At 36.9% G+C, this 25583-nt stretch overlaps 2 protein-coding genes across 3 annotated transcripts in view; one reads left to right on the forward strand and one right to left on the reverse strand.

Moving 5' to 3' along the window:
* Nucleotides 1-52, reverse strand: part of SRSF11 (serine and arginine rich splicing factor 11) — a 40146-nt gene extending 40094 nt beyond the window's left edge. For both annotated transcript variants that reach the window (XM_007471646.1, XM_007471645.1), the window contains exon 1: nucleotides 3-52. In XM_007471646.1, the coding sequence (XP_007471708.1) occupies nucleotides 3-52 (50 nt within the window). The remainder of the gene's footprint in view (nucleotides 1-2) is intronic.
* A 13645-nt stretch (nucleotides 53-13697) lies between these two features.
* LRRC40 (leucine rich repeat containing 40) overlaps nucleotides 13698-25583 on the forward strand; it is a 57229-nt gene continuing 45343 nt past the window's right edge. The window contains exon 1 of the mRNA XM_007471648.1: nucleotides 13698-13881. Within this exon, the coding sequence (XP_007471710.1) occupies nucleotides 13698-13881 (184 nt within the window). The remainder of the gene's footprint in view (nucleotides 13882-25583) is intronic.

Raw genomic sequence — 25583 nt, forward strand, 5'->3', positions numbered from 1 at the left:
CGCCGCTGGGGCCCGGGCCCGCAGTGCTGGGGACGATGGTAGTGTTGCTCATGGCGCTGCTCGCGTACTCGCTCCTGCTTTAACACATCAAACACACAACAAACAGTGAGAGGGAGGGGGAAGAGGAACCGGTTCGCCGGAGAGGAAACAGGACGGTGTCCGGAGCTGCAGCCGCTGCTGCCGTCGCCGCCGTTTCTCCGCCCCGCTGGTTGCCGCGGGGAACGAAGAGGCCGCGCGAGCTCGACACCACGAGAAAACAAACGGCCGCCCCCACCTCGCTCCAACCACCTTACTCTCGGCCCGAGCTCCCCACAATGCCTTGCGGCGCAAGGGCGCGTCACCATCGGCTCCGCCCCGTGCCGGCCCAGCAAGCCTCACTCACAGCCGGAGAAACTCGAGAGGGACCGCGGTCTCGTGAAACGAGTCATCTCCATCCCTCTCTGCTCCCTTTTTTTTTTTTTAAAGACAAGAAAAGTGGAAGGCGTTAACTTTTTTTTTTTAAAGCAAGCCTCCACTCCCCGGCAAAAAATTGCATGCACACTTTAGCAACTATTCTTACTAAAAATGCCCACGATATTTATTTCTTTGTACAGAGTATCTTCTACAGATCTGTCGTTACTAATGAAATTTACACGCTAGCTATCAAGATTTTCCTCCCTACCATTATAAAATTTTCTAAATCTTTACATACATCTTTGTAACACTGAATTTGTGACGAATTTGCTTTCCCACTAAAATCTTCAAATATATTTTAATGTTACACTCACTAGTGCTTTATAAGCTAATTTCACAAATTCACTCTTTTACACTTGATATTAGCCAAAAGGCCGAGAAGCGATACAAATTCATGTTAAAGAACATTTTACAGTACCTAAATATGTACAAATATGTGATCTAAAATTTCTACAGAAAAACCTGCTTTACATGCATATTCTTGCTTAAAATAATTTTGAAGCTTTTGATCATAAAAAGATCCTTGCCTAATTTTTCAACCTCATGTGAATTATTCTCCCACTTTCATCCAGTGTTATCCAATGACTTGCAGTTCCCAAACCTGACAAAATCTTTTATTTCACAGTGCCTTTACACAAATTATTAATGACCTCCCTCATTTTATCTAACTGCTATCCCCCATAGGGCCTTCCTTGCCTCACTGACACAACTTCTGCAAGCAGAGTTAGGGTTTCCTTCTCGCCACTCAACAACAGAGGTACATATATTTGTTATACTGACATGTCCCCCACAAAGCTCTGAGTTTTCTGGGTCAGTTTAGGACCTAGCACAATGTCTGTCACATAGTCAATGCCCAATAAATGTGTTGAACACATGCACAAATATGTCTTAATGACTGTCATTTACTCTAAGACAATTGTTAAAAAATTTACTTGATCCTAAATATTTCTGGAGGCCAAAATCTGAGGACTTATACGATATTTTCTTTAGTAAATACTTCTATGGAATAATGCAACTGAGAGTGTAATTTGTTAGAGATTAGAAACTAAAGTTACTGAGAGCCAACTGGCTAGGTTTTCTTACTAGTTATGTCATTTCTGCTAGTTCTCATACAAAGGGATGGGTAGGTTGAATATATGCCTAGCAAAATTACAAATTACAATTAACTGCATGTCATTCATAAATGTGTACCTATGAATATAAAAGATGCCAGATAATTTTCTTATTTTGAATCGGACATATGTAACTGTCAAATACAGATTCTTAACAGTTTGATGAAGTTAATTAGTATATCAGTATGCACAAAATGAAGGCTGCCACAGTAGCCCAGCCCATGTAACAAATCTAAACCTAAGTCAGCCAGCACTTACAGGAAACACCTGTCAAGGAAACCTAACACAGCAAATCGCAATCTTCCAACTCAGTTTTAGCTAGATTACCGTGCCCTAGAAAATAGGACCTGCTAGCCTTATGAAGAAATTCTCCACCTCTTGGCCAATGCTTCTTCTAATTCTTTATAAAACTCCCTCTTGCCCAAAATCCCTTGTGAAGAGTGCTCCATGCTTGCCAGGCACTGTACTCTCCCAATCCATGGATTGTTTTCCTTTGAATAAATGGCATCAAACACCTTACTAAATTGTTTCAGTTTTGTCATTTGATAAGTTTAACTCTTATTAGAAGTGGCTATGATGTTCTATGACAAAAGGGCAAATAATACAGGGGCAGGGTTCATGCCTGTCTCTTTTTTTTTGATGTTAACATCTTTTTATTCTCTGTGGTGGATACATAGAAATCTTTTCTATTATTCCACACTTTTCTGTATGTTTGACATATTACATAATTAAAATTACAAATTCAAGCCAAAGAAAAACATAGTTCTGTGATAAGATAAATCTTTTAAGTCCTCAGAAACCAGGTTATACATAAAATCTTACTGAACACACAAATAGATGGTGCTTCCATATGGAGAAACAGTGGCAAAAGAAAAATCCTTCTAATAAGGAGGATTTCTGAATATTTTATTTTCAAATCATCTAGCAGCTAAAAAATAAATACTGGATTTACAGCCAGAAGACTGGCTTAAAATAAAATACTACCTTGTTATTAATTAAGGGTGATTTGAGGAAATTTCACTTCACTTCTAAGAACCTACTTCAGTCAGAAGCTGAGGAGCTGAATCAAAATTTTGAAGATCCTTTTAGGTCTAATAAATAGATTAAATAACTAGGTAACTACCTTGTGTTATTGTTGTCTGTTTCCCATAGAAATGAAATAGCTAAAGGCAAATAACTAATATATGAAAGCGAATAAATATATCCAATCTATACTAGTATTAAATCACTTTAGGTTTATTTAGGCTCCCAATTGAACAAGACTATAAAAAGTACAGAACCTGGACACAAGTATCATGCCTGTCTTATTTACTTTAACCCCAGTATCATGAAAATGTTTAAAAAAAAAAAAAAGCCTCACAAATTCCTTCAAATATTATTATGCCCCTGCTATGTTTCAGGATTTTCCTAGCCCCTAGAAATACAGCAGAGAAAAAAGATAGGCAATGTTCCTGATCTCATGAAACACCAGGTTCGGTATGGCAAACTCTCAATACAAAAACAAAGACATTAAGGGAGTAATGTGCTGTGATGAAAATAAACCAGGATAGGAGATGGGGGAGAAGGTGTTATCTGAGCTGAAACTTTATTAAAAGGATGAAACAAAGCAATCCAAGCAGAGGAAATAGCCAATTAGAAATGCACTCAGGGTGAGAACAAGTTTGAAGCATTCAAGGAAAGTAGGAAGACCATTTTCTTTGTTGATTAAAAGCTTTACAGTTTATATTTCAGAGAGAGACTTATAAGAAAATCCTGTATCATGTGGAAAGTGAAGTGAAAGAAGCATGCATAGGGAAGAGCCACTGCTCATTTTTGGGAGTGGGTTTGGGAAGGCTTCCAGTTATATTTGAATGAAAATTATTACCAATCTCACTAATGGTTGATGTTATTTCCAAAGCAAAAAGTAACCTGTCATTTTGGCCTCTTTAGTCATATTATGGCCTATTAGTCATGTTTGGCCTATACATGCATATTATAGTGCATAATTTCTGATAGGCTTTTGAAATATGAAAAATAAGACTCCCGATAGTAGTGTTCTATTGCTCACAGGTGGGGAACTGCTACTACCACCACACTGCTAAGAAAAATTTAAAGAGGTGCTTGATATTGGAAAGAAAGTCTCTCAAAGAATATTAGAAAATAATACTTTATGAAAATCCTCAAAACAGTACCAATCCTATCAGTCATAATGAACAAGCTTTAGTTCTTTCCAGTATCAAGGTTCTAAAAGATCTCATGTATAAAAGAATGAAACTACACCCCTATCTTATACCACTCACAAAAATTAATTTGAAATGGACTAAAGACTTAAATGTAACACCTGAAACAATAAAACTCCTAGAAGAAAACATAGGAAAAAACGTTCCCTGATGTAGGACTTGGGAACGATATTTTGAACATCGAAAGCATAAGCAACAAAATTAAAAATAAACAAGTGGGACTACATCAAACTAAAAAGCTTCTGTACAGCAAAGAAAACCATCAATAAAATGAAAAGACAACCTATGGAATAGGAGAAAATATGTACAAACCATATATCTGATAAGGGGTAAATATCTAAAATATACAGGGAACTCCAAAACACCTGACATCTGTTCGAATGACTAGCATCAAAAAGGCAAGGGATAACAAAAGTTGGGGGGGATGTGGAGAAAAGGGAACCCTTGGGCACTACTGGTAGGAATGTAAATTGGTGCAGCCACTATGGAAACAGAAACACCATGTTGAGATGTCTGTATCCCCATGTTCATAGCAGCATTATATACAATAGCCAAGACATGGAAAGTGTCCATCGATGGGTGAATAGATAAAGAAGTTATATCTAAAAAACAGAAACAAACAAAACCAAACTCACAGAAAAAGAGATCAGATATGTGGTTATCAGAGGTGGGGGTGAAGGGAAGGAGAATGAGAAGAAGGTGGTCAAGTGGTACAAACGTCCAGTTATAAGATAAATAAGTACTTGTGATATAATATGTGACATAAGTATACTTAACAATGCTGGATGATATATATGAAAGTTTCTGAGAATAAATTCTAAGCATTCTCATCACAAGGAAAATGGTTTTTTTTTTCTTTTTCTTTTATTTTCTATCTATATGTGATGATGGATATTAACTAACTTTGTTGTAATCATTTCAAGATATAGGTAAGTAAAATTGTGATGCTGTACACTTAAAACTTATACAGTGCTGTATGTCAATTATATCTCAATAAAACTGGGAAAAAGAACAACTGCAATAAAGATATTTCTAAGGAAAAGAAAAAGACCTCATGTATTTAAATGGAAATTATTTAATTAAAAAATAGAATAGCCACAGGTATGTACAATAACTCTACCTACTGGACACCATGTTCCCAGTTGGGTAGGTCAACTTACCTGTTACTGTTAGCCACCTTTGTTCACACTACTGGAAAAGATTGTAGAGTCCTCTACATCAGGGGTTCCCAATCCCCTGGCCACACGGCTATGGGTTCATGGCCTCTTAGGAACCAGGTCGCACAGCAGGAGGTGAGCAGCAGGCAAGGGAGCGAAGCTTCATCTGTATTTACAGCCACTCCCCGTTGTTTGTTGTTCGCATCACCACCTGAGCCCCGTCTCCTGTCAGATCAGCAACTGCATTAGATTCTCATAGGAGTGCAAACCCTACTGTGAACTGCGCATGCGAAGGATCTAGGTTGCATGTTCCTTATGAGAATCTAATGCCTGATGATCTGAGGTGGAGCTGAGGCAGTGATGCTAGCACTGGGGAGTGGCTGCAAATACAGATTATCATTAGCAGAGAGGTCTGACTGCACAGAGACCATAATAAGTCAATTGCTTGCATACTCATATCAAAACCCTATCAGTGAGTGGCAAGTGACAATTAAGCTGCATCTTACAGAGTAGACTGGACATAAGCAACACACTTCAGGTGTCACTGTCTCCCACTACCCCCAGATGAGACCACCTAGTTGCAGGAAAACAAGCTCAGGGGTCCCACTGATTCTGCATTATGGTGAGTTGTAGAATTATATCCTTATATATTACAATATAATAATAATAAAGTGCACAATAAATGTAGTGTGCTTGAATCATCCCGAAACCACCCCTCCCCCACCAATCCCTCCACCCCCAGTCTGTGGAAAAATTGTCTTCCATGAAACCGGTCCCTGATGTCAAAAAGGTTGGGGACCGCTGCCGTAAATTGACAGTTTTGCAAATCTGCACAAGCAACAGGTCTTTTACCAAATTAGTTGTTAAGCAGCTATTTTCCTCTACCAAATATACTCTTTGAGGACAGGGAAGGCAATGTATTCATCTCTGTGTTTCTGATACCCAACAATATTTTACTGGAACAAAGTAAGCATTTGACAAAAACTTACTGAGTATCATCTGCGTGCTAGAAGCTTTACAAATGCCTTACACAATCTACTCAACAAAGGCTTGGTGAATGAAGGCAAGAATGCATTTGTTAGATTTACAAGGAAGTTTGGTTGAGAAACTCTCAAAGTATTTGGCTATACATTTTCCCCCCATAGCTATAGAAAGCAGTAAGAAAAACATGGGAAATAAATCACTGCTTACAAACCATAACTAAAAAAAAACAAACTTACCTGCAGATCTGTTTTGTTTTTCTACTTCTACAAATTAGGTAATTGTATTTCTCTATTTCTATTAATTAGGTGATTCTATAATGATTAGTATCTACTTCAAAATCCTAATTATAAATTCCACACTCCCTTTTCTGCTCCATCTAAAACGAAGGGGAGAGACTAAAGGATAAGTCAGCATTAGGGGGCTAATGGACAGAATGATGGACGGACACACACCAGAACAGAAAAAGTCTACTTACTTCCAAATACTTGTTTTGTTAACTTATATTGTCTGTCAATAGCAGAAATTCTATATCTACATTTAAAAATTGACGGCACAGGGTCTGTGAACACCTTGAAACTGTAGGCAAAAATCTGTATTTTTCAAAGTTTGTTTTTATGATTAACATAGAGAGAAAAGGAGTTAGAGCATTAGGATACTATTGCCTATAGCTATATGCACAGTACTCTCAGCTGTGGTCCATACAATCACAACCAATTTATTTGTAACAGATTTATTGGCGTTTGGATTGAATAGGGTCAACAGAAATATTTGGAGGGGAAAGCTCCAGGTACTGACTACTCACTACTATCCTCTATGTTATATGAGATTTTTTTACTCTCAACTGAGAAAAGGCCATCTGAGGGACTGCTTCATAATCTTAAAAAAAAAAAAAGTGAAAAAAAATCCAGTACTTATATGTATCTTTATTCTAAGTAAATAGTTTCAAGCATTTTAATACTAGAGAGTTTTCCCTGATCAAGGAATTAGACATCTGCACAATTTGAGCTCTTTTTCCCCTTATGCTATAAAATTAACTTTCTCATCATGAAGGAAAATTATTTCTAAAGAGTCTTATGAAACTGGTAAAACCGAAAATGTACTCAACTCAGTAATTTGAGAATCTACATTAACTGAATGCTTTTAAAATGTGCTTTAATCCTCACAACACTTAAAAGGTACTACAGTGATTAAGAACGCAGGCCTAGAGTCAAACCAAAGGGGCTCTGCCACAATTAAGGTATTTGCAATCTTTGGCTCATTACTTCGTGCTTCAGTTTCCTCATTTGAACAATGAGGATAATAATAATTTCCAACTCACTGGGTTGTTTTCTGGATGAAGTGAGAATACAAATGCTTAGAAAACATAAATATCAACTACTATTATTATCCCTAATCTACAATTTAAAAACTTTCAGTTTGAAAAATGTTTACCTCAACTGTGTTCCACTTTATACCATCACTATTTTAGGCTAGTGTCTTGGACTATTACTACTTCATCATTTACGTGAAAGATATGAATCAAAAGAGTTAATTTATACAGTGAGAGGAGTGTCTTACTTAAGATCCCACATTTTAATATAGGCTTTTGGTGGCATATATTTTTTAAAAAAGATTATAAAATAATAAATGCAAAATGTAAAATATTAAAATTATATGAGTGTAAAAAAGTAGAAGTCCCTCATTCCCATTCCCCTATGCATGTTCTCAACTACTGTAATAGGCAATGTGAACCTCAAATTCCTTATGTGAAAAATGGAGATAACGATACCACTTAAAGTTTTTAAGATTAGAAACATTATGGACATGAAACACCTAGCAAAGTGCCCAGGACATAGGTACTCAACAAACGCTTTATACCATTACAAGAAAGTCTGTGTTCCACTTCCTCTTCTCTTCAACAGGTGAATAATAACAATACTTCTGGTCTAACCTTAGAGCATTACCGTCAAATGTGAAAATACTTCGTAAGTGGTAGTAAACATGTGAAGTATACTATTATTAGATGCTCTTTCTCCTTTAAGAGGCTGCTGCAATGGAAACATGATGACAGATTTCAGATCTTCATATTCATTTTGCTCCTAAAGCAGTACTTTACCAATAGCATATGTAGATAGATGACAGCTAAACAAAACATTCCTTTTTTGATAAAACACAAATGCTTCATGGAAAACTCTTGCTAGGAAGGCTTCAATTACTTTTCCATATTTTTAGAGCAAGATTGCTATTCTAATTTTCAAAAGACAAACAACTCCACATATGCATGATCAATCTTAAAAGTACTGTGAAAAAAAAATACTGTGACATGGGTCGGAGCAACAGACTATCAACCAAAGCACCGATTAAGAAAAAAAGCAAAATATTAGTAAATACACAAAACAATCTGAATTTTTGATACACGCTAAAGCGAAAGGCCACAATGCTTTTTTCCTTCAATTTCCATCTCAGCCACTTTTATTTTATTTTATTTTATTATTATTTTTTTTTGCGCTACGCGGGCCTCTCACTGTTGTGGCCTCTCCCGTTGCGGAGCACAGGCTCCGGACGCGCAGCGCAGGCTCAGCGGCCGCGGCTCACGGGCCCAGACGCTCCGCGGCATGTGGGAGCTTCCCGGACCGGGGAATAAACTGTTGTGGCCTCTCCCGTTGCGGAGCACAGGCTCCGGACGCGCAGGCTCAGCGGCCATGGCTCACGGGCCCAGCCGCCCCGCGGCATGTGGGATCTTCCCAGACCGGGACACGAACCCGTGTCCCCTGCATCGGCAGGAGGACTCTCAACCACTGCGCCACCAGGGAAGCCCTCTGCCACTTTTAACTATGAACTGCAGTTAGTTTCAAGCCACAATTAGCTCATGGTGAAGTCTAAAGCATGTGGAGACATTGATCAAATAATTATTTTGAAGGAAGGAAGAGATAGTGGAAAGGTAACCTTTTAGGAAACGAGGAATCAAAAGAGAAGCAAAAAGGTCAGGAGCTCTATAATGGAAAAATATCAAAGCTTTATTAATGGCAGATAAATTTAGTGATGAGTGCAAAACATGTATCTCTACAAAGATGAAGAGCAAAAGCTCTGGGTTCACAGATTTGCACTGTGGAGACCAAGTATTTAAATGTTCACTAGTATTTCAACCCCCCCAATAATAGTACCCAAATCACTTAAGTATATGTAACTGTGATATTTTAAAGGATGGAAAAAAAAATGATGTAGAAAAAAAGTAGTGGACACTCTTGAAGGTATTGTGAAAGTTAAGCTAACATTTTTCTTAATTGCAATTGTAAGTATAAAAATACTCCACCTCCAAATTTAACAATCAAATTTTTAAATAAAAATCTATCAATTGTGAATGTCAACAAACTATCAAATTATTACTATTTCCTCCGTATCAACTTCAGTTGGTACTAAGAATAAAGTCTCAGGGGCCATATCTTGTCTCATTAAAACTGTTGGGGACGTTTGCTTATACAGAACTTTTACCATGTATAATTATTTAATGTCTCTTTTTGAAGTACTGAGCAAATGGAGTTGCAAGCCAAATCCATTTGAATAAAAATATTGGCAGGGGTCAAATTTTAAAATAGTGGATTTTGATTAAAATGATTTTTCTTTAAACAGATTTATTTGGTAGTGGTTTTTTATCTGTTAACACAAAGAAAGAATAGTATTATGAAGTACATTCTCAGATTTGGTGCCCTAATTTTATCTCTGTATTACTTTACTACTTTAAACAAATTCATAAAACCTATACAATTGATGTTAAAATTAAGACTTGAAATCACACAACACATTAATCTTGGAAAAACGATCAAGAAAACAGCTATTAAATGTTAGGAATAAGACTCACTAGGGATAATGGGAAATATTTTCAGCTGATTTTAGAAAAAGAAATAATACCATAAGTGCTTTTTATTTAGTGACATAAGCGACTGCTTTATAACCACCACCTGTGTTTTAGCTTTTTTTTAACAGACTATAAACAAACAAAACTAAAAGTAATTAAGATAAAAAAACTTTAAAAAAAACCTACTTCTTCTACTTCCTGTGAGAAACATTAGCAATGTAAAAGCATTTTTGTAAAAGGAAAGTAAAAATATTTTCCTAAAGCTAGTGGACTGTAATTCTTTTACACTGAAAGTAGAGAGAAATAGAAGACAACATTTATATCAAATATTAAACCTCCCAGAGCAAGCTCACTGCTTCCTAATTCAAAAGTAAGAAAGGGAAGCACAGGGAACATACAAAGGATGTACAAATGAATAATCTAAAATAAAATGCACCGTCTCCAGAAAAAATTACCACACAAAGTTCCAATGACAACAAAATACAATTCAAAGCCACATTTGAAACCATGAATAAATATGCAAAATATGTACTACCTTCAAGGGAACAGCAGGTTTTCTACTGACTACTTTTAAGTTGGCAGTTAAAAGCCTAAATGGAAATCAAATGGGCAAAATGCAATTTTCAAAGGAAACTAAAGATGTGTAACAAGCACCATTAAAGTTGAATATTTAAAACACGACGAGTCCATGTGCAATGTAATTTTGCTCTCAATTTTGATAATTCAAACCAACTTATTTACAGAGTAAGGACAAACATAGAAAACTTTGAATAAGCATATGAGAATGTAAAAAATTCAACTCAAAGAATACTTAATAAGCAATACATGTAGGTCCAACAGCTCCAGTCAATAATGAGTGTTAAAAAGTAGAATGTTCTCTCAATAAATAACGTTAGCATAAAACAGCAGTTCTCACAGATAAGGCAATGTTCTGAAAGGTGAACATTATACTGATTCAGTATGGGCTAAATCTAAATCTCCTATTTTACAGAAAAAGAAAACTTCCTAGAGATGTCTGCAATCAAATTCGCTTTCCTCCTGATGACATTAAAAAAAATTGTGCTCAAAAATTTGCACAAATTAATGCCATTTTCCTTTGCCACAATTTCTCAATTTGCCTCAATAAATTCATCTTACCAATTGTAGCTTTCAACTTTGAAAATATTTAACATGTATCAATGTTCATAATAGCACAGCCATGTTTTAAAATGTCTTATTAAATTTTAATGGTAGTGATAAGCTGCTCTATCTTACTTTGATAAGTCATACTTTCCATTATGAAACAGAACAGCATTCTTTGGCCGATACAATTCTTAGAGTCAATGTATTTTTGGTTTCTTCACTTTCTGTTTTCATTTAGCAAATCTAGAAGAGTGAAACCTTCCATACTTTAATAAAATGAATATAATAAACAGTAGCTAGGCAAATTCTGTTACAAATGGCAGCTATGCAGTAGTCTCCAGCCCCTACACAGGAGATATCCGTTTCATATTATTTTAATAATCCATCTTTTTTTTTAAAAAAGCAAAGACTTTAGCTTCAATGCTCATGTTGAAAAAGGTTCGGATTATTTGTTTTAATGCATTCTTTCGAAAGTAATACAATGAATATACAGTGTTAATTCCCACGAATATAACTATATATAACTACACTTTCTCATAAAGAAGCTCAATTAAGTTGATAAGCTTTCAGTTTGCATGAGTTTGAGATGAAACATGATTTTCCTGATTGCATGCGGTAATAATTTTCACCCTCACTTGTTCAATCTGCACTTGCTACAGAGGTACAATACACAGTGTACTACATATATATACTTGTAAAATTTTTATACATGTCAGTTTGTATCTAATGAAGTTTACCACAAGAGTGCAGTCACTTGGATTTTTCAGAATTACTCTGCCATTAATCAGGATATGCTTCTCTTATACAAAATGCAACAATGTTTCAACATAATACTATAATTAAATGTCAATAATTAAATATTTAACTTCAAGTAGAAGCATAATAAATCAAAAAACTGTATCTTCCTTATAATTAAAAAAAAAATTGAACTAAAGAAGAATCTATTGTAGGGGGAGAGGTGGCTACTGTAAAATTTTATACTTGAGTAAATAATGCTCCAAAGGTAGGCTGCTACATACTACAAAAGAGAAAAAGGGTTTTCTCTAATAAATAATTACCTTCTAAAACATAACTGAAGTCTCCCTAAAAATGGTTCGAAGACAAAAGTTGAAAATGGTGAAATAAAAGCCACTAGGGAAATCATAATGATTAATAAGAAAGGTTTTAGAGAGAGAGACCAATCTAGGTTCAAAGGCCTGGTCATACCACTTATAGAAACTTACGACTTTTGGCAAGTCTCTTAATCCTTTTTAGCCTTAATTTCTTCACCTGTAAAACTGATCCTTGTGCTAAATAAGATAGTAAAAGAGGTATTATCAGCACTGAGCCTGATACTTAGGGCCCAATAAGGTAACTATAATGATTGTTGTCAAGACAAACTTGGGTCGGGGGGTGTTTATTAGCGACCTTGCAAAAACTGCTATGTTCCTTGCTTTAAAACCCACTCTGTTTGTTTGATAGTGTAATTACTGGTAGTTTTCTGCTGTTCACTTTCAATGCAAAGGACTCCATAGAATTAAGAAGAAAAATAATCGAGGGGGTCGGGATTCAGAAACCTAATTTTACAGCTGGCAAGAACGTGGACTCAGGCAAAACCGTGTGCGCTGCAGAATTTGTTAGCTGGCCGTCATATTACCTTTTAATTATCCTAATGATCCCCAGCCGAGCTGATGGGGGTTAAAAGGATATCTCCGGGGGAAGGCTTTTTAAAACAAAATTACTTTAGGCAAAAGAAAAGTCTAGCACCCAGGACAATACTAAAGAGGATGAGTTACTAATTACTTATTGAATGACTCACTAAAGCTGTATATTTCAGGCAGAAACTAACTGTCCAAGATATACGACTTATTGCACAAAATTTTCATCTTCCATTCTGAACTGGATGGAATCCGTTTCCTCACCAAGCTCTCAATATTTAAAACTTCATCTTCGCTTAATTATTTCAAAAAACCCAAATGAGATAGGAATGATTAACCCTACATTAATGAAAAAGGAGTGAGCTTTAAACGCTGTCAAGTAAACTGCCTAAAGTTACACTTTGTAAGCTACAGAAGGACCTGGGATTCGAACTCGTAGCTCTAGGGCTCCGAAATCTAAGCTTTTCTCGCTACACTCAAGCTTGCGCTTCCACTTGGCTTCCCTAAACCGTCCGGTAGAGAGAACATTCATTATGAAGCTTTCTTTTTTTCGTTTCTTTTCTTTTTTTGTGTCTCCTCTGTTGCCAACCCTTCCATTTCACACTACCTCCTATGTTGGGCTACGAATTCCATACAACAACAGTCGAGGTGCACTAAGGCTAGGAGTCGGAGTATAGACCCAAAGAACAAAAATTGGTTTTACTTCCTACGCGGAATGGAGGTCTGGCGCCAGCACCAAAAGCGACAAACAGGCAGGGGTCCAGAGAGGCTGCAGACCGCGCCCAGGTCTCAAGTTTTAGTCAAGGCCCACGTTCCGGCCAGGCGACGAGAGCAGAGAAGGTTATCCTTTCTTGACACCCTCGCCGCCGCGGGAGCACAGAAGAGAAGGTTGGAGTCTCAGTAATAGTGCCCACAATAAATTCAAACCCCCTCTTCAGCCCGTTAAACGCACTTACTTGAGCGAAGTAATTTCCAAGACACAAGGCCGGCACCGGCAACGGGAAGGGCCCCTCGGTCCTCCTGCCCCAGACGCTGGCGGTGACGACATCCGAACCGCGCCGCCGAGAGCGAAGGCCCGGCGAACGGAGCGCGCGCTCCCGACAGGGGCTGGGCGACTCCGCGGCGCCACCTTTAAGCGTCACTGGCGGGGCTCTGCTTCTGAACACCCGGGTTTGAACATGTCGCGGTTGAAGGGAGTAGCTGGGCGGGATACCCGAGCGGGGTTCCGAGCTGAGAGGAGAGACTGCGGTGCCTCCGTACCCCAGGGGCTATTAAAGGCGGCGAAGATCCAGAGGTACGACCCGATTGTACGACCTGGCAAAAAGCACTTGCCCCACGTAGCCTCCCTTTCCTCTGGCCTGGGTTTGGCCGCCTTTTGCCCAGGCTCCTAGCCAGGATCCCGGTGCTCGAATTCAGGCACTCATAACATTTGCATTGGTTCGGTCAGCTCGTTCGGTTCCTCCTTTCGCTCCACGAGTGTCTGGTGCAGGGAATGTGCTGGGAATACGGTCAAAATTTAAACGGGGCGCTTTCTGGGATTCCTACATTCTGTGGAATAACAACATAATGTTTGACTAAATTAGCTATCAAGTGATGGGCACATGCTTTGTTTCTTTGGCCCTCTGTTCCTCCTCTTAATTATCACTTAGGGCAGTTATCAGCGCTAAAATTCTGTATTTTATCTGCTCCTTTGTGAACTTAAGAGTGAATGTCACTGTTCTCTATCAAGACCATCTTCTGTGTGCAACTGGACAGGAGGAAATACAAGCAATAATGAACATAATCCTAAATTGAAGATCAAGATGGATGCCATACTGAGTGAATTTGGGGCCATCCTGAAAATCTAGTAAAGATAAAAAGCACAAATCTGGACACCATGAACGAATAATAGCCAGATGCTCTTCTGATTTTCTGTTGTATATGGAAGGGAGTGGGAAGTGGGGAGAGAGAGATTATGGCATTCCTCCTGTTTACCTCTACTTATATTTAGGTTTAAGGCTACCTGGGATTAAAAGCTTCCATTTCCTTGTAATGATTGCTTTTTTTATTGTGCCATGTATAGAGTTGACCATGCAAGCAAATACTTGCTGAATGAATGAAAGGGTATATGACAAAATCTCTGCTCTACCTAGAAAAGCTTTTAATCAATGGGGACATTAGTATTCTAAAACTACAGATGTGCATATACACTTGCTTTTTCCAAAGCCTGGAACTTTCTACATGATACCTGACTAGGGTTCACTCTGCTTCCTATAGGACTCTGCTCAGATAGGCCCTTCCTAACTACCCTATCTAAATACCATTGCTAACATGTATTCTCTGTTTTTTAATAGCATTTATTACTATCAGAATTTATATTATGTATTTGTTTATTGTCTTCTCTCCTCTGCTAGAGTATTAGTTGTATGTGGTCAAGAAGCTTTGTTTTATTAATCGTTGTGTCCCTAACACTCAAAATAGTGCTTAGTACATAGTAGATTCTCATTAAACATTTGTGGAAGGAATAAGTAAATGAATGAGTACTCCCAAATACTAAGTGTGTGCTGGAATATACTTATTGATTGGATCCAGATGGTTTAGTCTATTAAAGTTTCAGGGAGCAAATGAATTTTCACTCCTAGCTTCATGATGACACGGATCAGGACTGTTTAGGTCATTATTGTATAAACAGAGCCTAACGTAATATCTGGCACATACTAGGTACTCAGCAAATTATGTTGAAGGTACAATATTTCATAGGAGACAAAAGATGTAAATGGGAGAGGCACATGGTATCTATAGCTTATATATAAAAAAGGAATTCTTGTTATCATAATATAAAAGGTTTTTCTTTATCTAGTTGTAGCCTTCAACTTCATCTCTTGTCTTTCAGCCTTTGATATCCAAACTGCAGTAATTCTGAACTATTTGTAGTCCAGTATGGGGCCATGCCTCTTATCTCCATATCTTTGCTCCTGTAACTTTGAGATGCTTAATCTCCCTGTGTTTTATTTTCTTATTTATAATGTGATAGTAGGAATAGGACCTACTAAGGTTTAAATGAGATAGTACACATAAAAGTCCTGGTACATAAAAAGTACGTGGTAAAAATTGGCCATTGCTATTATTATTGCAATAGCCTCCTAAGTAGTTTCCTGAATTTCTTGTCTTAAATCTCACCCTCTAAATCAGTGCCATTACCAAGAATTATCTTTCCAAAACAAAGATCTTACTATGTCATTCACATTTAATGACTTCCAGTAGCCCACAAGATTCAGCATAAAGTTCTTAGTACAAAAAACAAAAAAAGTCTTTTAAAATCTTGCCCCTAAGCATCTACAATAAAGCCTCCTGTCTCTTCAGAATCCTGTACTTTAACAACAACAACAATAGCAAATCGTTTTTCCCCCTGAACAACCATACTTTAAGGTTTTTGTAGAACAGTTTTAGGATTCCAGAAAGTTGAACAGACAGTACAGAGAGTTCTCGTATACCCTCTCTCCCCAGCTCATAGTTTCCCCTATTATTAACATCTTGCATTATGTAGTACATTTGTCACAATTGATCAGTCAGTATTGATATATCATTATTAATTAAAGTCCATTATTTACATTACTGTTCACTCGTAGTCTTATACAGTTCTATGAGTTTTGACAAATGCATGATGTCATGTATCTACCATTCCAGTATCATATAGAATATTTTCACTGCCCTAAAAATCACCTGAGCCCTACCTATTTATTCCTTACCCTGCTTCTCCAGAAGCTCTGGCAGCCACTCCTCTATTTTTTTTTTTTAATAAATTTATTTATTTTCGGGTGTGTTGGGTCTTCGATGCTCCACGCGGGCTTTCTCTAGTTGTGGAGAGCGGGGGTACTCTTCGTTGTGGTGTGAGGGCTTCTGATCGCGGTGGCTTCTCTTGTTGTGGAGCATTGGCCCTAGGTGCGTGGGCTTCAGTAGTTGTGGCTTGCAGGCTCTAGAGCTGAGGCTCAGTAGTTATGGTGCATGGGCTTAGTTGCTCCGCAGCAAGTGGGCTCTTCCTGGGCAGGGCTCGAACCCGTGTCCCCTGCATTGGCAGGCGGATTCTTAACCACTGCGCCACCAGGGAAGTCCCAGCCCCTCATCTTTTTACTCTTTCTATGGTTTTGCCTTTTCCAACATGTCATATAATTGGAATCATACAGTATGTAGCTTTTTCAGACTGCCCTTTTTCACTAAGTAATGTGCATTTAAGGTTCCTCCATGTCTTTCCATGGCTTGATAGCTCATTTCATTTAACACTGAATGATATTCTATGGTACGGATGTACCATTTATTTATCCATTCGCCTTTTGAAGGACATTTTGGTTGCTTCCAGTTTTTGGCAATTATGAATGAAGCTGCTGTTTGTGTTCAGGTTTTTGCGTGGACATAAATTTTCAATTCATTTGGGTAAAAACCTAGGAGTGCCTTTGTTTTGCTTTTTGGAGCTTTCTGGAATTTTTTTTTTTCCCTGAATATTTTTGATCTGCAGTTGGTTGAATATGCACATGCGGAACCCAAGGATACAAAGGGCGGATTGTATACTCCAGGTCTTTCTTTGGTCCTTTACATTTATATGATTATATAAATGTATTTGTAAAGTGCAGTCATGTCCATTGTTTCTAAATTGGAAAAATAGAACCTAGCCTTTAATTTTGCTGTATATAACAAAAAGCAGTTAAAATTCTGTTGATTCTTTTTTTTAAGACCAAATGTGGATTATTATTTTGAAAGAAATCATAATACATTTTTTAAAACTTTAAAGCTAACAAAAAATTTAAAGCTAACGAATACCAAAAACATTCCAATTTTGAGAAAGAACAATATATATTTTTTACTAACTACCTAACAGCTATATACAGTGCATGATTTCTATAATGTTTTCTTTCCTACATTTTTTTTGCATCTTTATTGGAGTATAATTGCTTTACAATGGTGTGTTAGTTTCTGCTTTATAACAAAGTGAATCAGTTATACATATACATATGTTCCCATATCTCTTCCCTCTTGCCTCTCCCTCCCTCCCACCCTCCCTATTGCACTCCTCTAGGTGGTCACAAAGCACCAAGCTGATCTCCCTGTGCTATGCGGCTGCTTCCCGCTAGCTATCTACCTTACGTTTGGTAGTGTATATATGTCCATGCCACTCTCTCGCTTTGTCACAGCTTACCCTTCCCCCTCCCCATATCCTCAAGTCCATTCTCTAGTAGGTCTGTGTCTTTATTCCTGTCTTACCCCTAGGTTCTTCATGACATTTTTTTTTCTTAAATTCCATATATATGTGTTAGCATACGGTATTTGTCTTTCTCTTTCTGACTTACTTCACTCTGTATGACAGACTCTAGGTCCATCCACCTCATTACAAATAGCTCAATTTCGTTTCTTTTTATGGCTGAGTAATATTCCATTGTATATATGTGCCACATCTTCTTTATCCATTCATCCGATGATGGACACTTAGGTTGTTTCCATCTCCGGGCTATTGTAAATAGAGTTGCAATGAACATTTTGGTACATGACTCTTTTTCAATTATGGTTTTCTCAGGGTATGTTCCCAGTGGTGGGATTGCTGGGTCATATGGTAGTTCTATTTGTAGTTTTTTAAGGAACCTCAATACAGTTCTCCATAGTGGCTATACCAGTTCACATTCCCACGAGCAGTGCAAGAGTGTTCCCTTTTCTCCACGCCCTCTCCAGCATTTATTGTTTCTAGATTTTTTGATGATGGCCATTCTGACTGGTGTGAGATGATATCTCATTGTAGTTTTGATTTGCATTTCTCTAATGATTAATGATGTTGAGCATTCTTTCATGTGTTTGTTGGCAGTCTGTATATCTTCTTTGGAGAAATGTCTATTTAGGTCTTCTGCCCATTTTTGGATTGGGTTGTTTATTTTTTTGTTATTGAGCTGCATGAGCTGCCTGTAAATTTTAGAGATTAATCCTTTGTCAGTTGATTCATTTGCAAATATTTTCTCCCATTCTGAGGGCTGTCTTTTGGTCTTGTTTATGGTTTCCTTTGCTGTGCAAAAGCTTTGAAGTTTCATTAGGTCCCATTTGTTTATTTTTGTTTTTATCTCCATTACTCTAGGAGATGGGTCAAGAAGGATCTTGCTGTGATTTATGTCATAGAGTGTTCTGCCTATGTTTTCCTCTAAGAGTTTGATAGTTTCTGGCCTTACATTTAGGTCTTTAATCCATTTTGAGCTTATTTTTGTGTATGGTGTTAGGGAGTGATCTAATCTCATACTTTTACATGTACCTGTCCAATTTTCCCAGCACCACTTATTGAAGAGGCTGTCCTTTCTCCACTGTATATTCCTGCCACCTTTATCAAAGATAAGCTGACCATATGTGTGTGGGTTTACCTCTGGGCTTTCTATCCTATTCCATTGATCTATCTTTCTGTTTTTGTGCCAGTACCATACTGTCTTGATTACTGTAGCTTTGTAGTATAGTCTGAAGTCAGGGAGCCTGATTCCTCCAGCTCTGTTTTTCGTTCTCAAGATTGCTTTGGCTATTCGGGGTCTTTTGTGTTTCCATACAAATTGTGAAATTTTTTGTTCTAGTTCTGTGAAAAATGCCATTCGTAGTTGGATAGGGATTGCATTGAATCTGTAGATTGCTTTGGGTAGTGGAGTCATTTTCACAGTGTTGATTCTTCCAATCCAAGAACATGGTATATCTCTCCATCTATTTGTATCACCTTTAATTTCTTTCATCAGTGTCTTATAATTTTCTGCATACAGGTCTTTTGTCTCCTTAGGTAGGTTTATTCCTAGATATTTTATTCTTTTTGTTGCAGTGGTAAATGGGAGTGTTTTCTTGATTTCACTTTCAGATTTTTCATCATTAGTGTATAGGAATGCCAGAGATTTCTGTGCATTAATTTTGTATCCTGCTACTTTACCAAATTCGTTAATTAGCTCTATTAGTTTACTGGCAGCATCTTTAGGATTCTCTATGTATAGTATCATGTCATCTGCAAACAGTGACAGTTTTACTTCTTCTTTTCCAATTTGGATTCCTTTTATTTCCTTTTCTTCTCTGATTGCTGCGGCTAAAACTTCTAAAACTGTGTTGAATAAGAGTGGTGAGATTGGGCAACCTTGTCTTGTTCCTGATCTTAGTGGAAATGGTTTCAGTTTTTCACCATTGAGAATGATGTTGGCTGTGGGTTTGTCATATATGGCCTTTATTATGTTGCAGAAAGTTCCCTCTATGCCTACTTTCTGCAGGGTTTTTATCATAAAATGGTGTTGAATTTTGTTGAAAGCTTTCTCTGCATCTGTTGAGATGACCATATGGTTTTTCTCCTTCAATTTGTTAATATGGTGTATCACGTTGATTGATTTGCGTATATTGAAGAATCCTTGCATTCCTGGAATAAACCCCACTTGATCATGGTGTATAATCCTTTTATTGTGCTGTTGGATTCTGTTTGCTAGTATTTTGTTGGGGTTTTTTGCATCTATGTTCATCAGTGATACTTGCCTGTAGTTTTCTTTCTTTGTGACATCCTTGTCTGGTTTTGGTATCAGGGTGATGGTGGCCTCGTAGAATGAGTTTGGGAGTGTTCCTCCCTCTGCTCTATTTTGGAAGAGTTTGAGAAGGTTAGGTGTTAGCTCTTTTCTAAATGTTTGGTAGAATTCGCCTGTGACGCCATCTGGTCCTGGGCTTTTGTTTGTTGCAAGATTTTTAATCACAGTTTCCATTTCAGTGCTTGTGAATGGTCTGTTCATATTTTCTATTTCTTCCTGATTCAGTCTTGGCAGGTTGTGCATTTCTAAGAATTTGTCCATTTGTTCCAGGTTGTCCATTTTATTGGCATAGAGTTGCTTGTACTAGTCTCTCATGATATTTTGTATTTCGCTGTGTCGGTTGTTACTTCTCCTTCTTCATTTCTAATTCTATTTATTTGAGACTTCTCCCTTTTTTTTTTGATGAGTCTGGCTAATGGTTTAACAATTTTGTTTATCTTCTCAAAGAACCAGCTTTTAGTTTTATTGATCATTGCTAGCATTTCCTTCATTTCTTTTTCATTTATTTCTGATCTGATTTTTATGATTTCTTTCCTTCTGCTAACTTTGGGTTTTTGTTGTTCTTCTTTCTCTAATTCCTTTAGGTGCAAGTTTAGGTTATTTATTAGAGATGTTTCCTGTTTCTTAAGGTAGGATTGTATTGATATAAACCTGCCTCTTAGAACTGCTTTTGCTGCATCTCATACGTTTTGGGTCGTCATGTGTCCATTGTCATTTGTTTCTAGGTATTTTTTGGTTTCCTCTTTGATTTCTTCAGTGATCACTTCGTTATTAAGTAGTGTATTGTGTAGCCTCCATGTCTTTGTATTTTTTACAGATCTTTTCCTGTAATTGATATCTAGTCTCATGGCGTTGTGGTCGGAAAAGATACTTGATACAATTTCAATTTTCTTAAATTTACCAAGGCTTGATTTGTGACCCAAGATATGATCTATCTTGGAGAATGTTCCATGAGCACTTGAGAAAAATGTATTTTCTGTTGTTTTTGGATGGAATGTCCTATAAATATCAATTAAGTCCATCTTGTTTAATGTATCATTTAAAGCTTGTGTTTCCGTATTTATTTTCATTTTGGATGATCTGTCCATTGGTGAAAGTGGGGTGTTAAAGTCCCCTGGTATGAATGTGTTGCTGTCGATTTCCCCTTTTGTGGCTGTTAGTATTTGCCTTATGTATTGAGGTGCTCCTATGTTGGGTGCATAAATATTTACAATTGTTATATCTTCTTCTTGGATCGATCCCTTAATCATTATGTAGTGTCCTTCTTTGTCTCTTCTGATAGTCCTTATTTTAAAGTCTATTTTGTCTGATATGAGAATTGCTACTCCAGCTTTCTTTTGGTTTCCATTTGCATGGAATATCTTTTTCCATCCCCTTACTTTCAGTCTGTATGTGTCTCTAGGTCTGAAGTGGGTCTCTTGTAGACAGCATATATATGGGTCTTGTTTTTGTATCCATTCAGCCAATCTGTGTCTTTTGGTGGGAGCATTTAGTCCATTTACATTTAAGGTAATTATCGATATGTATGTTCCTATTCCCATTTTCTAAATTGTTTTGGGTTCGTTATTATAGGACTTTTCCTTCTCTTGTGTTTTTGTCTAGAGAAGTTCCTTTAGCATTTGTTGTAAAGCTGGTTTGGTGGTGCTGAACTCTCTCAGCTTTTGCTTGTCTGTAAAGGTTTTAATTTCTCCATCAAATCTGAATGAGATCCTTGCTGGGTAGAGTAATCTTGGTTGCAGGTTTTTCTCCTTCATCACTTTCAGTATGTCCTGCCACTCCCTTCTGGCTTGTAGAGTTTCTGCTGAGAGATCAGCTGTTAACCTTATGGGGATTCCCTTGTGTGTTATTTGTTGTTTTTCCCTTGCTGCTTTTAATATGCTTTCTTTGTATTTAGTTTTTGACAGTTTGATTAATATGTGTCTTGGCGTATTTCTCCTTGAATTTATCCTGTATGGGACTCTCTGTGCTTCCTGGACTTGATTAACGATTTCCTTTCCCATATTAGGGAAGTTTTCAACTATAATCTCTTCAAATATTTTCTCAGTCCCTTTCTTTTTCTCTTCTTCTTCTGGAACCCCTATAATTCGAATGTTGGTGCGTTTAATGTTGTCCCAGAGGTCTCTGAGACTGTCCTCAGTTCTTTTCATTCTTTTTTCTTTATTCTGCTCTGCAGTAGTTATTTCCACTATTTTATCTTCCAGGTCACTTATCCGTTCTTCTGCCTCATTTATTCTGCTATTGATCCCATCTAGAGTATTTTTCATTTCATTTATTGTGTTGTTCATCATTGTCTGTTTCATCTTTATTTCTTCTAGGTCCTTGTTAACTGCTTCTTGCATTTTGTCCATTCTATTTCCAAGATTTTGGATCATCTTTACTATCATTATTCTGAACTCTTTTTCAGGTAGACTGCCTATTTCCTCTTCATTTGTTAGGTCTGGTGGGTTTTTATCCTGCTCCTTCATCTGCTGTGTGTTTTTCTGTCTTCTCATTTTGCTTATCTTACTGTGATTGGGTTCACCTTTTTGCAGGCTGCAATCAGGCTGCAGGTTCGTAGTTCCCGTTGTTTTTGGTGTCTGTCCCCAGTAGCTAAAGTTGGTTCATTGGGTTGTGTAGGCTTCCTGGTGGAGGGGACTAGTGCCTGTGTTCTGATGGATGAGGCTGGATCTTGTCTTTCTGGTGGGCAGGTCCACATCTGGTGGTGTGTTTTGGGGTGCCTGTGGACTTCTTATGATTTTAGGCAGTGTGTCTGCTAATGGGTGGGGCTGTGTTCCTGCCTTGCTAGTTGTTTGGCATAGGGTGTCCAGCACTGTAGCTTGCTGGTTGTTGAGTGAAGCTGGGTGCTGGTGTTGAGATGGAGATCTCTGGGATATTTTCGCCGTTTGATATGGAGCTGGGAGGTCTCTTGTGGACCAGTGTCCTGATGTTGGCTCTCCTACCTCAGAGGCACAGCACTGACTCCTGGCTGCAGCACCAAGAGCCTCAATATCATTTTCTGTTTTAAGAATGGGAAGGTAATTCAGCCCTTCCTGTAGCATGGTTGCTATAATCCATTTTTCTTTAATCACAGCATTTAATCTGTTTACATTTAATATAATTATTGATACATTTGAGTTTAAATCCATATTATTTTATGTTCATTCTTTCCATTTTGTCACTTTTTTCTTGTTTTATTTTGGTTTAATTTTTTTTTTAAGTTTTATTGGAGTATACTTTATTTACAATGTTGTGTTAGTTTCAGGTGTACAGCAAAGTGAATCTGTTATACATATACATATATCGACTCTTTTTTTAGATTTTTATCCCATATAGGCTATTACAGAGTCCTGAGTAGAGTTCCCTGTGCTATACAGTAGGTCCTTATTATTTAGTTATCTATTTTATATATAGTAGTGTGTATATGTCAATCCCAGTCTTCCAATTTATCCCTCCCCCCCAAAATTCTATTGATTCTTATTCTTAAGTGGTGGCCTTCTGAAATGGATTCTTCTTAATGCGGTCACTTGTAAGAGCTGTGAGGCATTTTACTAACTAGATGGGGTTGTTAACTGGTATCCGTACAGTGCAGATAAATATTTACCTGTACCTGAAATCTGTGTACTCTTGAGGGTTTTTAGATACACTTTCTTTTCTAGTTCCTTTGCGAAAGAACTAGGCCCCAGTTCTTTTGTAAAAATACTATTTATTATTTTCCTCTTTATATAACCAGTATGTCTACTATAGAAAAAGTAGAATATATACAGCATAAAAAATGAAAATAACCATCTATGGTTATCACTGTTGATATTTTGGAGGTTTTTCTTTTATAATTTTTGTGTGTGTGTGTGAATATATTTAATTTACTTTCTTTTTATTTTTAACAAATTTGGAATTGTACTGAGTTCTGCTTTTTTGACTTCTATTTGTACATTTTTCAGGAACACTTGAAAAATAGCGTCTTTAAAATAATCAGATAATAGTCTGTCTTATGAATATTGTGATTAATTTAAATATCCAAATATTGTTGGCAGTTCCAGAGTCATCATTCTGAGTGTCAGTTCTATAAGTTACTTAGAAAGGTATACCCAAACAAAGTAACTAATAATAACCAACTTCAAAGAAGAATATTAGAAATATTCTGGAAATTTTAAGTGACAGCTCTTTTTATGAGCAGCAGTGTGGGAATATATTATCTCTCAACCAAAGTTAATTATCTTTTGTTCAGTATAGATATTGCAGCTCTTTTTCATTGGACCAGATAAAATGAAAGTAGAATTGTAAAGGAGGTATTGATTGTTGCCTTGTGCTTGCATGACCATGGCAGAACAGTAGTGTAGGAATGTTTTTGAGTGACTCATCAAAAACTCAATGAAAGTAAGAGGGGCCAGTGTTTGGAACAAAAGAATGCTGTAAATTCTAAAGGAAACCACACTATTGAACTTACAAGAACGTTGGTAAGTGGATGATTTATTAAATAAGCCAATTAAATTAGTTTGGAAACCATATTATTTGAAAGAGAAATATGGGTGTAAGGCTATCATTCCTTATCTTGAAGAGAGCAGTTTGGTTAGCTTCTGTTTGTGGAATTAAGTAAATAGGTCTAGGGCTTCTAGGCCACAAGGTGTCATGTTGTCTGTTTTAGGGTAATGAAAATTTGCCATGTTCAGTTTGTACAGTTTGTTGTGACACGATAAAAAGTGTAACACAAACCATATGTTTACTAAGATTTTAAATAACCATCCTTAAATCTGTATTAACCATGTTCTTCTTTACTATTTAGCTTAACTCTGTATTTTGACTCCTGATTGTCCTAATGGAATTTACTGTTATATTCTAAAAAGCTAATGAGAATTAACCAAAGTATCCAGATTTTATAACAAATAATTCCAGAAAGAAACTATGCTTCCAGGTGAGTAGATCATCAACACAAGCTAATTCTTAAACAGTTCTTAGAAATGAAAACACGAGGAAAGTGCCTTAATCCATATGTAATGGCAAAATCTGAGGTGAACATTTAATTTTTAGTATACTGAAATCCAAGGAGGTCTACTTGTTTAGATTATAAAACAGGACCTTGATAGTTAATTGAAAATCCCATTCCTATTTCTTGATCTGTTGATATATTTCTAAATGTTAGTATTTTAACCTGTTGGGATGTGTATCCCAAGTTATCACCAATGCAAAAGTTTATTTAATAAATTAGTGCAAATTTAAACTTACCCCTATATTAATATCATGTTCACTCACTTGCATTTTAATATGTTTTCTTGAGTAGAAGAGAAAAAATACAGGCTGGGAAGAATGGAATTATAGTTTCAGTGAGGCTTGTCTTCACTATAAAACTGAATGTACCCTCAAGTTAATGTAATAAATTCAAGCATGTTTTTCTCTTAAAGTGATTAGTAAACATGTTTCCTTTTTATATGTTTAACATTGTTTCACTCTTTTCTTACAGTATCCTGGACTTCAACAAAGAAGTGTTGTCTTCATGCATTCTAAAATAACAGTGGTTCAGGTGTTCTAAACCACAAAGATATATTCCTT

This window comes from Lipotes vexillifer, unplaced genomic scaffold (assembly GCF_000442215.2).
Source record: "Lipotes vexillifer unplaced genomic scaffold, Lipotes_vexillifer_v1.1 scaffold461, whole genome shotgun sequence".
Classification (NCBI taxonomy): domain Eukaryota; kingdom Metazoa; phylum Chordata; class Mammalia; order Artiodactyla; family Lipotidae; genus Lipotes; species Lipotes vexillifer.